Source organism: Lampetra planeri, chromosome 2, assembly GCF_965212315.1.
Source record: "Lampetra planeri chromosome 2, kcLamPlan1.2.h2, whole genome shotgun sequence".
NCBI classification, from domain to species: domain Eukaryota; kingdom Metazoa; phylum Chordata; class Hyperoartia; order Petromyzontiformes; family Petromyzontidae; genus Lampetra; species Lampetra planeri.
The window spans coordinates 27,892,709-27,909,270 of NC_136108.1; the positions used below are offsets into that span (position 1 = coordinate 27,892,709).

The 16,562-nt window shown below is 45.5% G+C and overlaps 1 protein-coding gene across 2 annotated transcripts in view; it reads left to right on the forward strand.

Annotated features, from left to right (window-relative positions):
- The window catches only part of LMBRD1 (LMBR1 domain containing 1), a 328,597-nt gene that overhangs the window by 89,619 nt on the left and 222,416 nt on the right, over positions 1 to 16,562 (forward strand). For both annotated transcript variants that reach the window (XM_078611635.1, XM_078611644.1), the window contains exons 4-5: positions 5,686 to 5,786; positions 8,979 to 9,046. In XM_078611635.1, the coding sequence (XP_078467761.1) occupies positions 5,686 to 5,786; positions 8,979 to 9,046 (169 nt within the window). The remainder of the gene's footprint in view (positions 1 to 5,685; positions 5,787 to 8,978; positions 9,047 to 16,562) is intronic.

Consider the following 16,562-nt stretch of genomic DNA (forward strand, 5'->3'; position numbering starts at 1 on the left):
AGTGCATGTCTATTCATACGATTTACCAGGAACACGTCTCTTCATGTTGCATCCTGGCCATTTTAGTTGCTAAACAAGGATGAAAAACCTTGCGCGTTACATGGTTTATGTGACACACTTCCATTGCAAAGTTTGGCAGTTTTCCTTTCAATAAAAACACATTTGCCCATGGCTGGAAATTGGAGTGCGCGTATAAAAACGCACGCATTGCAGCAGTCTTAATACTCGTTGAGACTTGGGTAAAAAGAAAATAAGTTTATTGTCATCAAACTGGTTCACCGTAAAAATGTATTCACGTAAAATAAGGCCAAATTTGTTTAAGAGCATCATGTTAAACACACATCGCCATCGCGACATTACCGTTGCATGATAAAAAAAAAATACATATGCCACAAATGTAAATATATGCTATGTGGTATCACAAGATAAAGTGTCAATATACAAAGCATTGGATTTACAGAGTATCTAAACGTGACGGCCCCAGATTTGAAGCCTGCTTGCTGTACTTCCCCCTGCAGGCCAGCTAGATGCTACCTTGCCAGAAGGTGTCTCGCATATCACGATCCACTAACCCAGGGGTCAGCAACCTGCGGCTCTTTAAGGACCGCTTCGTGACGTTATTTATTTAAGACGACCGTCTCGTATTCACAAACATCACGGCTCTTGAAATATAGAGTTTTTTTTACTGAATTCGAAACAAATGTCTCATTATTTTGGTTGTCGACCCCTGCACTAACCCCACGTTGCCACCGCACCCCATACCACAACACAATCAAAATGTACTGTGTGGTTCGCAGAGCGGTGGATGTGGCTGTGTTTGGATGGGGCTGGTGAGGGCCTTGGTACCGCTCCTGTTGGCTACTTGGTTCAGATTATTTAGATTATTTTGCTGATATAAATTTCCACATGATAAGCAACTTCGTTGAGCTATCATTTGTGGCCAGGTCGCTTTTGAAAAAGAAAATTATAGCTCAGTCGGCTTTGGTAAGATTAACAATAGTTTTTGTTTTATTTGTATATTTTATTACGTGATTTGTTTACTTTTCCCATACTTTGCACTCTTATCGTTTATGCATTGTTGTTGTAACGTTCTAACCTGCCGCTACTGGTTATCTGTTAAAAAGAGCGTTATAACTAATCTGATTCCTTCATTGTAAATAAATATTCTGATTCTGATTAGTAAAACACACAAAGCATCATCTCAAAGTGGCCTTATCAGCAGCGCCAATCTCCATTGGTAGCCGCCACGAGCCATCGGCTGACCACTGGTGACTTTGTGCACATTGGTACTCGTTTTATCGGCCCTTGGAGGGTTGATGGGCTGAGACGATCCCTGACCGCATCTCAAACGTTCTCAACCTTCTCGTTTGCGAGTCGAGCGATCGAGCTGTCGTGGCCACCACTCGATCAGACGCTGCTGCCATGAGAGGGACACTGGGAAAGTTGCCTGGACGAGGAGATCCCTTCAGGGGTGATAATTGCTTTTTTACCCTTCTATCTGGCAACAAAACTGACACCTTTTTTACAAGGAGTCATGTTTGCATAGACCACAATACCTACAGTCATAATGCAAACAAAAACACAACTCTGATAATGTATGCACTGTCCTTGAAGTTGATTGGTCCACACCCGAGACAGCTTTTCTTAGAGCCTAGTCTCACATGGTGTTGACCTTTTGGCGTCATCTGGTCCAACACCATGTGAGACTAGGCTCTAAGAAAAGCTGTCTCGGGTGTGGACCAATCAACTTCAAGGACAGTGCATACATTATCAGAGTTGTGTATTTTGTTTGCATTATGACTGCAGGTATTGTGGTCTATGCAAACATGACTCCTTGTAAAAAAGGTGTCAGTTTTGTTGTCAGATAGAAGGGTAAAAAAACAATTATCATATTTTTTACTGGCAAATGAGGTTCCAATGGTGTAAACCCTTCAGAGGTCTTCATTATCCCCCCTCACGCAACCCTCTTCCATATTGTGTTAGATCGCCTCGCGCAAGAATGCAGCCGGCAGGCAGCGCTGGATGGACTGTGTGTTGTGGGAGTGCAGTCAGGCTGCTGTGTGGTTGGGCGCCTGCGTGGCGAGATGTTAAATACCTTGCCTGGTATGCAGGAGGATTGTGGGTTCGATCCCGATCCTGATGTCTATTGTATATTTGGAGTTTGCATGTTCTCCCCATGGTAATGTAGATTTTTTTGTCTGGGCCCACTGGTTTTTTTCCTCCACATTTGCAAACATGCGTTTAATTTCCATGTAATAAGCCACTTCGTTGAGTTATAATTTGTGGCCAGGTCACTTCTGAAAAAAGAGCTATATTGCTCAGTAGACCTTGGTCAAATCAAATGTATTGTTTTGTATGATTGCACTTGTGGCATATATATGTATGCAGTTTATATCTTCATTTTTATTTTAACTTTGAAGATATCCCAGCGGAAGAGAAGTCCACCCATGGCCCTCAATCCAGAATCAGAATCTTTGTTTAGACTGGAGGAATCGGATGAGCTATGAAGCCCTTTTTCAGCATGACACGGCCACGTGTGCCATTTGAAACTCGCCGAGAACGTGCGTGTGTTCATTCGGCTTTGTGAATAGAGAGTAGCGTATAAGTAGTCACCACGGGCTAGATCTGGGCTGGACAGTGATTGTTTCAACGCTGCGAAGCCACACATTCCGGCGGCGGCCTGGACAAATCGGGGCTTGTGAAGTCGGGCGTTGAAGGAGCAACGCTCCACAAGTCACCTTTTCCATGATATTTCTCCTCGATGGCGTCTCTTGGTATTTGTAGCGTGGCGGCATAACCCTTGCCCTCCGCAGGAATTGAACAGCGAGCCTGTCACAACGTGTCCCAGATTGTCAATCTGCCGCGCTCCGCTCCTGTTTACCGGGATAGACGATGTTTCTAAACGCTCCCCTCCCCCCCCATTCCCCATGTGCACTGCGTGGGGTGGCTTTTTGGCTTGCGACATTGATCTTCTGAAACTTTGGGCAAATCCACAGCTCGGAATATCTTTCCAAATTGTAATGAATCCACTGCAAGCAAAAATCTAAAGCTACAAAGAAAGATAAACTATTTTAATCAAACTGTATAATCAGTTTTACTGAGTGTCATTAAATTCTCTGCCAGAGCTCTAGTTGCTGCCTAAGGGGCAACAAAACACCGCTTCTGTTCTTTGAATTTCAGCCCACCTCTCATAATCATCATCGTCGTCGTCGTCGGTAATCATCGACCAACAAAACAGTGAAATGCGTGACAACGTATAAGTGTTGTTAATAGTGGGGAGTGGTGGTGCCGCGGTTAGCGCTACACTGCGCTACGAACCTGGCGACCCGAGTTCGGTTCCTGCTTACGGCCAACACCGGTGACGATTATCTGAACCGGTCCTGGGCCTCCCTTAGGTCGACTCAGCCTCAAATGAGTACCTCGTGCGGTGTGTAAACGTCGCTACTGGGGAGACAAAAAGCGGCCGTACGTGGTGCTGGCCACCCACCCCCTCGTGTGCCGTGCCTACCTTCATAGGTGCTGCTCACTAACAGCACTTGCTCCAACAGTCTGTTAAGGCTATACGGGGGATCTTTGTCTTTGTTTACAATAGACGATTTCACGATCGAATGTCCCCGTGCTTAAATTCACCTTGGTCAAAAGTGATAATTTCTGTCGGTGAGCCTCACCGAGCCAGTGGTTGAAGTCCCACACCGAGACACGCATGAGCATGTCCAGAGCGTCATTTTTCCGACCAGAAAAGTACAGGGTCACATTCCCAGCGATTCACCGAGTTGTCGTGATTTGAGGGGTCGTGTATCATCGCAAGAATATTTTTTTACCGTCTTGTTTGTGTATCTCAACTTCTCGGTCTCTAAACACATTTGTTTGCTCCATTAGCCTACATGTAATATGAGGATGTACTTCACGTGTCATTTTCATCAATCTTATTTGATTGATTTTTACACGCGCAAATTCGATACCTGCGTTATTAGCATGACAATTGACGCGTTCTTATATGCCCAACTTTCACGCTCTGTCACCGTGCATTAATATTATTAACCGATGCCAAATTGCAAGCCCCTCCGTGGTTTGCAAAATTTGGCATCGCTGCTGCTATTCCTCCAGGCAAAATTAATGCTAAAACGTATATCCTCTCACAGAAATGTCACACCTTCTGACGTGATGGCTTCGCCAGAATTGAAGATGCTGCTTGTTGAATTAAAGTGGTGCCCTTGCGATTGCCCCCTTTCTGTTTAATAACCCAAGGATATGCTACCGCCACTCCGGTATTGCACACGGGAGAAATTCGCTCGATAATGAACGTTTTTGCTCTGCCAGCTATGCCAAGTCACAGTGTTTACCCAATACCAGGACCGTTTCAACTTGAGGTAAACCCACCAAGCAAAAAATGCGTGTGATTAATATTTTCATTAAAAAAATTGGGCAGGGTGGTCTGCACACTCAAACGAGCTTTGCGCCGTGCTCGTCGATGCTTTAGTGATGCCAAACCCAGTGGTGGAAATTCTGCATCCGTGTGGGCAGTTGCCCAGTATCATCAAAGGATAACCACTGCACACTTGCTGCAAAAGTGAAAATTCGTTCAATTAAAACCCAGAAAAATGATTGACTTAGTCATCCCTTGACCAGGATTGCAACTCGTCACCTCCACGTTCTGAGTTGAGCGATCTGGCGCAGAGTACCAACCAAACGATTTATAATAATTCGAGGAGAATATGTTTCTGTTAGATAGTGCTGTTCCCATGTATAGAGAAATATAATAAAAGAAAAATGTCATCTCTCGATTGCAACTCAAGCTGCTTGTCACTGTGTGTAATAACCAACCTGAGGAATGGCCCAGACAACAATTAAGGGTCTATCTTACTCAACAGTTTTAATATGGCTTCACAAACTCGTAAGCTAAACAGCCCACCGTAGTAAAAAATTCCAGTCATGTGATCAATTTCTAACAACTTATTTTGCATCCGAATCGAGACGGCTGGCAAACAGGAACAGGCAGATAGTTTCTGGGCTTAAGGACTGGAGTTTATGAAGCCTTGCGATAGATTGAGATCTAATCTGTTTCGATTATAGTGGCTCATTCACCACACATTTGCCAAATAAGGCCTCACAGTTCAGCTACGCTAAGTTAAGCACACAAATGGAATGTCACGGTTGTTTTGTTTGTGTGGTCTTATGTGAACACATTGAGATCCTGAGAGCCGCTGCAATTGAGCACCTGTTTCAGTATCAGGTGCGTTAGGGTTCAAACCCAGGTCTCTGGTGCTGGCTCAGAGCACTTTGGCAGAGGGATTTGTGCATTAGCGAATGTTTCCTTCGGCACTGGCGTTGCATTTTGCATGAAGCAATCAAGAACCAAAATATTAACATTTCATAACGATAAGAATGGTGTTTTACTCTGCAGCTGAAACAATCACGTTATAATGCAAATAAAAGCCCAAATTGCTGTGCAATTTCGTTCAATGTATTGTGTTGCCTAATGGCTCTAATTAGGCCCCTTGGCCTAAAACTACTGCTGACCCTGTGGTTTTTTGTGGGCACAGTTTTAAATTCAATTGACTGTAGTAAAGTAAAAAAAAATACCCACACGCTAACAGCAGCAACAGCAAACAAGTGCTGATGCAGCAGTGGTAAAGGCCTAACAAGGTTTGTGTGCTTGTTTGTTCGTGTGTCTTATTTTCACAGCGCTGTATTCCCTCGTTCTCCTCTTCGTTTTCTTTTGGATTCCATTTGTCTACTTCTATTACGAAGAAAAGGGCCTGGAAGAATTTGATTCTACACGCTCGGTGAGACTTGGATTGCGAGGGGGGGCGATGTCAACATAAATGCACGCATGACCCAGCCAGCCGGGTGGTGGCACTGTGGCTTCAGCGCTCGATTCAATAGCTGCTTGCAGTTTAAAATATCGGTCCCGGGTCAATTTACCCACAAATTACCCCGAGCTGGATGAAATCAGTGCCATCGTGCGAAAAAGAGCTTCATAGCTCATATGATTTTTCCAATATAAATACATGTTCAGATTATTTAAATATTCAGAGTTATTGTACGGACAGATTGGCCACGCTATGGTTATTTACACCACTCGCCCTGGGCTACCAATGTAGACTGGCACTTTGAAATGTAGTGTTGAAGGCAAAGGGTAAGATTCACATTAAACAAACGTTCCCAAACACAGCAGCCTTTTAAACACCACTACTGCCGGCAGCAGAGACATCGACACTTTTTTGGCAGAATTCGGACGAAAATGAATATTTGCCAACGCATTATTCTGGCCCAAAGTGTTTCCCATTTTTAATGGCAGTGTCATCTTCCAATGCATAAATGGCTGTTGTTGTTATTATCACATTTATCCCATGGACACGGTCCTTTTTTGCATGTCTGTGCTACAAATGGCCTGGCCTGACCTCCTGACCCTAGCTTGGCTGTGACAGGTCCAGTGTGAGAGCCACGGGATGATGTGATTGATGACAGTGATTTTGAAATGATTGATAGGCCACTTAATGGCAGTGAACCACACCTGAGAGGAAGTCTGTAGTAATCTGTTAGCAGCCGTGTAGTATTACCGCTTCTTTCGGTTATCCTTAATGCCACTGTTTTTATCTTTGTGTGTGTTCATCTTTGAATACTCATATGCATGAGTGCCTTGTTAAGACATGTTCAAAGGTTTGGCAAACGTTTATGGTTTTCTATGCGTGCTTTTTGCTTTTCTGTGATTCGCAAAACAACGTCATGTTTTGTTATTTTCTAGGTTATTAGAAATCATTGGTATTCTTTAGTTGTTTTCTTGAAATCAACTGTTCGCATTTATAATGACGTCACAGTCTAAGGTTTTATAATCCTTACAAACTCTATTGGCTTGAAATGTAGCTTCAAATGGGCACTCCATTTTTCTAAATGCCCATTTAAAGCTGTCTGAAGATTCATTACAATTCTTTTCATTCGCATCGTTTAGGCAGTCGATATGGATGGGTAAAACATTGTCACCGTTTAATTAAGCGGATCAATTAATCAGGCCTTTCCTGATACAGTTTCCCACTGGAATGGGCTTAACCATTTTTGTCACCGAGAAGCTGGGACGTGTTAAATGTGTTGGGTCCCTTGGGGAGAGAAAATCAAATGTTAACCTTTTTTAATTAATTGGCTTGAAAGCCACGTGAATATATTTGAGTGTAGATAGCTTCATTGCAAATAGAATAGGTTTAAGAGTAACAGAATTCAGGTGTTTTTTGATACACATAGGCTTTCGCGACCAATATCATCAATAATACAGGTTTTTTGGGGTTGGATCGCGTATATATAAATGTGTCGTTAAATCCGCCACCACCCGACACGGCCAATTAGTAAGGTTTGTCACGTTAACAAAACACCGGTGGAGAACCAAGCCACAACATTTACAATGTTTACAATGTTTAAAATGTTGTGGCTTGGCTCTCCAACAAACCTTACTAATTGGCTGTGTCGGGTGGTGGCGGGTTTAATGGCACATTTATATATTTATGCGATTTAACAAAAAAAAACCTGTATTATGGATGTTTTTCTTTCTTTCTGCATTTAGACTTTTAGAAAAGGATTCATTGATAAATGCTATAAATTGGAAAATCTAGATTTACAGATAACTACGTGGCAATTTTTAATTCAAATGCAAATTTATGTTAAATCTGCAATCATCAAAGGGTTAATGGATGCTAATTTAAAATTAAATACCCCCTACAGGATTAGGTAAAACTTTTGTAATCTGGCCAAAGGCCAAAGAAAGGCAACTTGAACTAAATTTCTTAGGATGATCTCTTTTGGATGTAAATTCAGGCTTGAGGTGGAAGTGAATCATTGGCAAGAGATTGTATACTGTCTGTTACTCTAAAGTGATTCAAATCAAGATAGTATGAGATTGTTAATTTCTGTTAGAAGATTACATTTTTATACTCGCTTCAGCGAAATGAATTGGTGTTTGTGTTTGTAAAAATCACGTTTATGATGCTGAAAACCCGAGCGTTTAGGCATTCATCTCACTAAATTTATTGATAATAACGCAACATTTATTAAAATTGTATCTAAAAAAATCTGCATCCTTCTACAGACACCAACAATGTGGAGGCACCTACCTATTGTGTTCACAGCTAGTGATAGCGGGTGACAGTCCGTCTACGGGATAACAAGTCATAACCAGTCAACTGAATGGTTACTCACTTTGTTGACCGCGGATGGATGATGGGCATTTTAACGTTGTGATCTACATCGATAATTAAATAATCGTCAACTGATAGTTGAGTTATTTGTGAACGATGCATTTGTGTGACTGACTTATGCCTTTGTACACGCCCTTACGACGCACCCTATAATGCGTTTAAGCCAAATAAAAAACGATCAAATAATATGAACAAACCTGTTGCCGATGCACTTGGGGCAAATCTCGCTTTGAAGAATGCAAGTTTTTATTCGTGTGAAATTGCCACTCTAATCGGCCGTACTAATTGCTGTACACGGAGCATTTTCCCGCGAGTAATAAACCGTCCTTTGCCTCGAGCGGTGCGATCCGCCCGCGTTGCCGAATGTGCAACGTTTGGCAAGATATGGCGCCTCGCTCGCCTCGCTCTCTGCAGCTGCTTGCCTGCGGTTCACCACCGGCGGCCACTGTCCAATTCTCAGCGCTTTGTAATGAAACGCTGCGAAAGTGAATGAAATCGGCACCGTTAACTTTCCAGCTTGATGCGAGGCAGAGGTCACAACTGGGTACCCGATACCCTACCGGGTACGGGTACGGGCCGGGTACGGGCCGGGTACGGGTACGGGTACCCGTTTGCGACCCCGGTGCGGCCGGGTACGGGTAAGGAATCAAAACCCGTTTGCGACCACTGATGCGAGGTCTCGGTTTGTCCCCCATCTTTTTCCGTGTGTGACCTCTCCCGGCTGTGTTTCCCCCTTGACGGTTACAGCTGTGACGGGACCGTGACTCGTGTTTGTGTGTGCTTGCGTTTCAGCGGCTCTGCACTGCCTTCAAGTACACCATTGGCTTTGTCGTCGTGTGCGGAGTGCTGCTTCTGATTGGGTGAGCCAGCGTTATTTCGCCTGCTTCTGTGAATTGCACTCCATCCATATGTTCGCGACTCCGGTTGGCCAGTTCCGCAGATGTTGCCTTGCGAAGGGTGAATTTGCATTTTGCCTGTGATGCAATGAGACTTTGGAATGAACTGCCTCTGGTTGATACTGCAGGTGCGTTAGCCACAGGGTAAGTTAAAGAATCCCGGGACCTTATCTGAGTAGGCGGTGTGTTTCCTGCCATCACGGTGAAAATCGCCTATTTCATAATTCTTTCTGTTTACAGAGGAAAACAAACATTTCAGGCAGTGTTGCTTCTTCATAGCAGCAGGACATTGTACGAAACATCACCTGTCACGTAATGTTTCCTCTGGCAGTGTTATTGATGAATCTGTTGAGTTTCTGGGCTTTTATTTTGTGCACCACTTACCAAAGCAGCAGCAGCAGCAACACCGTATTTTGCGTCTTAAATAATTTAAATAAATAATTTTTTGTATGTGCCTTGCTTTCCAGTAGGTTCTGTAACTAAAGGGCTATAATCCCTTTAAATGTGACAATGAATAACAGCGATTGCTGCTTAAGATCCAGAAAAAATCCAATTAGTAAGTCTTAAATTTTTGAAAATATTTGTTTAAAACCAGCAATTGAAAATATCTCACTTTTTCCCAAAAAAAGAGAAACAATTCCACGTTTCAGAACTCGGGAGCTCGTGCCGCGTTTCGCGACCTCACGCTTGCTCTGCGCGTGCCGTCCCACCTCCGATTAGTACGGTCGGCAACCTATGGTGCGAAAAGAAGTTCAACGTACATAGGTATACCGGCGCTCGCCGCGCCAGCATTCCCACCGTTGGCTCGGAGCCACCGGTGCAGAGATGAGCGCCATCGTGTCGTGGACGTTGTACGCAATCCTTGCCCTCTGGTATTGTTCTCACGGTAAACAATAGGAACCATCCCCAACGCGTGATCGGCATTTTTCAGGTCGTCTCAGTGGGCGTGCACCCACCCCACCTGAATGAATTCTAGACAGTGATTTTTTCTTATTTAATTTAAAACAGCTTTTAAACGCAACGACATCGCAAGATGCCGTGCGAAAAAGTGGCGCATCGCGGGGATGCGAGGAAGGAATTTTACGTTTTTAAATTAACGTGCGATAGGAACGAGCTCAAAGGTGATGGATAGTTAATCATAGAGACACGAGGGGAGATGAGTAGTGCCCCATGAGTCTGAGCTTGAACATGAGCGAGCGTAGGGATTCTAGATTTGAAGCTTTCGTGACTGCAAGGATTCATACTCTTAGTTCTTTCGGTAAAGTCACGCAGGTAAAAAATTAAATCAAAATTAATAAAAATAAAAAACAAAAACAATAAAATCACGACGTTTCGGAGGCAACACTGTTTCACCTGAAAACGGAAGCTTGTGTTGCCTCCGAAACGTCGTGATTTTATTTGTTATTTTTTATTTATTTGTATTAATTTTGATTTCATGTTTTACCTACGTGACTTTACCGAAAGAACTAAGAGTATCAAGCGTAGGGAGTCCACAGCATGGACGGCTGGGTGGAGGAGGCATTCCAAATTGGTGGGGGGGTAGCAGCAGAGAAGGAGCGACACCTCCCGTCGCTTGGGCATTTTTTGTCAGAAGACCCGTGGGTTTGCTCGAGCGGAGTTTACGTGAAAGTGAGCAGAGTGAATTAACGAGGGGAGAGGTGGGAGAGTGCGTGGGGTAGAGTGAGATGAGTGGGGTAAGTCTACGGATGATCGAGAAAATGACTCGCGGCTACATTATATTAAGAAAATAGTCTTTTGATTTCTCGAGATAAAATATCATGACGAGTGTATTTTAGAGATGGTAGCAGTGGCGCCTTAACTAAACTGACCTATTTTAGGCCTGCTTATGATTCAGTGCCAATGTTCAAAACCCAGAGGCAAACTTTAGGCAACTTATTAAAAATTCTGCGAGCAATTATGGATATGTCACTAGGCAACCTGCAAGGAGAGCTCGCTTTAACAGTTTAAATCTGTTGTAAATAACTTAATAATTTGTACTTAATTCGTCGTTTAATGCCCGTCATGATGATGATGAGAGAGAGACACACAAACTCCAAATATACAGCAGGCGTCAGGGTCGGAATCAAACCCACGACCTCCTGTATACCAGGCGAGGTAGTTAACATCTCCTAGCCACCGTGATGATGATGATGATGAGAGAGAGACACGCAAACTCCAAATATACAGCAGGCGTCAGGGTCGGGATCGAACCCACGACCTCCTGTATACCAGGCGAGGTAGTTAACATCTCCTAGCCACCGTGATGATGATGACAGAGAGACACGCAAACTCCAAATATACAGCAGGCGTCAGGGTCGGGATCAAACCCACGACCTCCTGTATACCAGGCGAGGTAGTCAACATCTCCTAGCCACCGTGATGATGATGATGATGAGAAAGAGACACGCAAACTCCAAATATACAGCAGGCGTCAGGGTCGGGATCGAACCCACGACCTCCTATATACCAGGTGAGGTAGTTAACATCTCCTAGCCACCGTGATGATGATGATGAGAAAGAGACACGCAAACTCCAAATATACAGCAGGCGTCAAGAGTCGGGATCGAACCCACGGCCCACCTGTACACCAGGCGAGGTAGTTAACATCTTCTAGCCACCGTGATGATGATGATGAGAGAGAGACATGCAAACGTCAAATTTATAGCAGGCGTCAGGGTAGGGATCGAACCCACGGCCCACCTGTATACCAGGCGAGGTAGTTAACATCTCCTAGCCACCATGATGATGATGATGATGAGAGAGAGACACGCAAACTCCACATATACAGCAGGCGTCAGGGTCGGGATCGAACCCACGACCTCCTGTATACCAAGCGAGGTAGTTAACATCTCCTAGCCACCGTGATGATGATGATGACAGAGAGACACGCAAACTCCAAATATACAGCAGGCGTCAGGGTCGGGATCGAACCCACGGCCCACCTATATACCAGGAGAGGTAGTTAACATCTCCTAGCCACCGTGATGATGATGATGATGAGAGAGAGACATGCAAACGCCAAATATATAGCAGGCGTCAGGGTCGGGATTGAACCCACGGCCCACCTGTACACCAGGCGAGGTAGTTAACATCTCGCCACCACACTGCTGCCGCCACCCACACACGCACGGACATGCACACACGCTGCTCACTCTCACGGGGAAGGCAGTGGCACCATGATCGTTCCAATGCGTTCCCGTTATTGCATCGACAGCAGCGTGCGGCGAGAGCGCGCTTTAGTTGTGGCCCATCCGAGCGACAAATAAACCCACGGATGTTTTGGGAGGGGGGTCGGGAGGGGGGGGGAGTAAATGAGTAATAACGTTACAAAAAATAAACGCGTAAACAAAAAAGTGAGTGAATAATGTATGTCCCTTCTGCAAGAAAAACGATCACAGTCAATATCTAATGAATGAATGATCAAATGAGTGATTCTTGGAACACATCTCTCCTGACGTAAAAACTCGTGCATGTTTGGACATCTGTGCACTTAGGAGATTGACAAATACATACTGTCACGATGGTAGATTTAGCTCAAATTTCTGCGAACCATGGGTGGTGCTATCGGGGGAAAGAACAGCCGCTTTGCTTTTATATTTTCTCACTGGTTTTTATTGTCGTGCACTTTAGGGCATGCATTCATCATCGGAAAAAGATTCAAAGTCAATGAACACCCTTACACGACTGCCAGAGTCACCGCCTTTCTCGTCTGACCGTGGGATCTCTTTTATTTGCAGCGTGAGGGGATTCTGCAGAAATCTCTCAAGACTCGAACGAGGATTGCTAGGAAACTCAAAATTGTATTCGTGAGTGAAGGTGCCTGCATAAGTGTAGATAACCTGCACAGGTCGCATCTTCCCACGGCCGTCCACAGAAAGAGGGCTACCCAGGTGCGTGCCTCTTCTGGCACAGGCGCCCTGTCATGTGACCTCGCCACAGTCAACGTATTCTTTCTGCACAAGCTGTCAGGCAGAGGGAAACTTGCTGGTTCGGGTGATTTGTATTATATATTTTTATTGTTCTTTTTTTACTTTTTACTTTTTTTTCTCTTCCTCTGGGCCGTTTTCCCCTGTTCTTCATTTGCATGCATTTAGTCTCTCATCGGAATGGCTCCCAATAAAAAAAATGTTTTGGGTGCCTCGGTGGCGAGATGTTATTTACCTCACCTGGTATGCAGGAGGGCATGGGTTCGATCCCGACCCAGACGCCTGCTGTATGTATGGAGTTTGCATGTTCTCTCCATTGTATTGTGGATTTTTCCTTTGGTTTTGTCCCTCCACATTTAGAATCAACAGGCATTTAGAGTATTCCGCCGCTATGAATTTTCACGTGATAAGCCACTTCGTTGAGTTATCATTGTGGCCAGGTTGCGTCTAAAAAATAGCGATATAGCTCAGTGGGCCTTACCTGGTAACATAAAAATTGTTTCATAGTTTTTTTTCTTTCATCAATTTCGGCAGCTTCTCCGCGACAGCCGATGGCACCAGCAGCGTTATGACGCCGACGAAGATGACGAGTGGAGTCCATTGGAGTGGATCGACGCTATCCAAGGAACAACGACACTTCCTCGCTGCGATCTGCAACAGCTGCTTGTTCGGCGCAGCGAGCGGTCCAGAGCTTGTTGATCGCTCGGGCGCGAAAATTCATTGTGTCTCCTTATCCCCCCCCCCGCTCCAACTGGCCCGAACGGGGTGGGATTAAGGCATGTCCCCAAATGGCCAGCGCCACACACCCCTTCCCCCCCTTCTTCACCTCTTCCCCCCTCCGCATTGCCACAAGCCAAGCTGGCCACGGTTGGTGGTTGCCGGCGCTCTCCGAGGACACGGTGACGCACCCCGACGAAGGATTGGCAGAAGCTCAATGAGGCCCTTCACCCTACAAGGACTCGAGGGGCCCACTTATGATTGTTAGGGTTCCTTTTGCAAATGGCCATTATCTTCTGTTTGCAATTTCTATGATAGTGGTGTAAATTACACATTTCCTCTGGCGGTGATGAGTCTTTACTCAAGGCCACTGCTGATGATGTTCGTCAAAGTGGTTCTTATTTTACGCACCCTGGAGAGACATATGGTGCCATCTTGCAGTGTTATTCTTAGGATTCCATGTGAATAAGCAAGACTCGAGGCATATTTTATCCTTGGGATTTTTATTCAAAGAATGGGCCTGGGTGGTGCCGCAGTTGGAGCGACAGTCTTGCAGTCAGAAGGTTGTGAGTACAAATCTCCATTGGGATTGACGCAGTCCATCATCCCCCTGGAGTCAATGAATTGTTTTTGCTTCATGGGAAGTCACCGATGCATTGTTCTGTGGAGAAAAACTGGTCTCCGCTGCAGGAAAGTGAAATTTCAAGTTCTGCCTCAGGGCAGCCAACAGGGATGAGTGCTGATCAATGTTGGTTTGAGCACAGGAACAAATTTTTTTTCACGAATACCGAGAATGAAATGGCACATCGCACGGGTGTGGTGCCGATAGAGAATTACAATTTCTGCTGCTGCTATGAGAATGTGGAGTGTCGGTAGATATGAGCGCGAACGCACGCTCATATGAGCGGCGGGACACCTTGCCCGCACGTGAAGATGTAGTCGGTTGTTTGACCGTCCGGTCCAACCTCTGCGTCAAGACACAGAAATGCTTTTCATATCCAGACTTCAAACACAGGAGCCCTGCATGCAGCAAATTGAGGCGTGATGTTTCCCAACCCACCGGCTATTTATTGGGCGGCACACAGAGAGAGAGAGAGAGAGCGCTCATTAAGGGCCTGAATGATGGGCGCCGAGAGCTACGTGAACCGCCCCAAAGCCTGATTGCTTGGGCCGCTGCGCAATAATGAGCGGCGATTAGCAGGTGCTCAGATGTGCCGCAGACCCAGCGCCGACCCAGCACAGAATCGATGCGCTTGCGCGCCGAACGGGCCTTTGAAGCGGCCCCACTCATTAACGCACCGGCAACACTTAAATGCACCACGATATTTTCGAGGCGTGTTGCAGGTCACGCGGCCGTGTAATAATGCACGGACGGATCTTCGTACGGCGCGGAGGTTGTGTGCGCGTGACCTGTTGTCCTCCTGCGTGTGTGCCGTGACGACAGGTCGTTGCCCCGAAACGTCGCCAATTATATGTTCTTCCTCTTTAGGTGACAAGCACCCCCCCCCGGATTTACTGACGAAATGTGTCGAGTTTTTGTTATTGATCAACGTCACAAGCAAATCCGTGACACATTATGAGGCTTCATTGTTGTAAATAATATATATATACATTTGTTCGTGTTGTTTATATTTTTCAAACCATCAAAGTCATAGAGGTCTGAGCAGGATTCATCTCTTGTGGAGAAAACAATTTATAAAGTAATTTGCCGATCGCTAAAAACACTTCAAGGGGGCTTGCTTTATTTCCATATTTATGACGGCATTAATAGTTGTGTTTCTCAGGTTATTGAAAGTCAAAGTGTCTGATTCACATGCTGAATTGTGTTCATTTTGAATGAAAACTATCCAGCATCTCCATCAAAAATAAAGATCCCCCGTATAGCCTGCACAGACTGCCGAGGCAAGTGCTGTTAGTGAGTACCTATGAAGGCCGGCACAGCACACGATGGGGTGGCCGGCCAGCACCATGCCTTTGTCTCCCCGGTGGCGATGTTTACACATCGCACACTAGGTTTTCATTTGAGGCTGAGTCGACCTAGGGAAGACCCAGGACTGATGCAGGTAATCGTCACTGCTGTTGGCCGTGAGTGGGATTCGAACTTCGCGTCGCCGGGGTTTGTAGTGCAGCGCGCTAACCGCTGAGCAAAGACAAAGATCCCCCATATAGCCTTAACAGACTGTAGGGGCAAGTGCTGTTAGCGAGCACCTATGAAGGCCGGAACGGCACACGAGGGGGTGGGTGGCCAGCACCACGCCCGACCGCCTTTGTCTCCCTAGTGGCGATGTTTACACACCGCACCAGGTACTCATTTGAGGCTGAGTCGACCTAGGGGAGGCCCGGGACTGGTTCAGATAATCGTCACTGGTGTTGGCCGTGAGCGGGAATCGAACTCGTGTCGCCGGATTCATAGCGCAGCGCGCTAACCGCTACACTACCGCTCCCCACTAAACGCTGCGCAACGCACACACACACACACGTTCGGTTAAATCGTCAAGGCGATTCATTTCAGCCCTTTTGTCAACGTGAGAATCTCATCTCATGTATATTTATGTAGCGCCTAAATCCAAGGCGCTTTGCAACAAGTATTACATTGTACATGAGATAATAGTGAAACTGTTTACTTAAAACTTTCGTGAATGCAGGAATTGATATTCTTGGTTCTTTCTTTTCTATCTACGTGACTTTACCAAAAGAACCAAGAATAAGATGATAGCGGGGTTATTCAAAGTGGTGTTGTTATGGTGACAGGAGGATAGGCGAGAGCGGTCAAGGGAGGGATAGTGATTGGGGTTGGGGTAGTGATAGGGGTTGGGGTAGTGATAGGGGTGGTGATA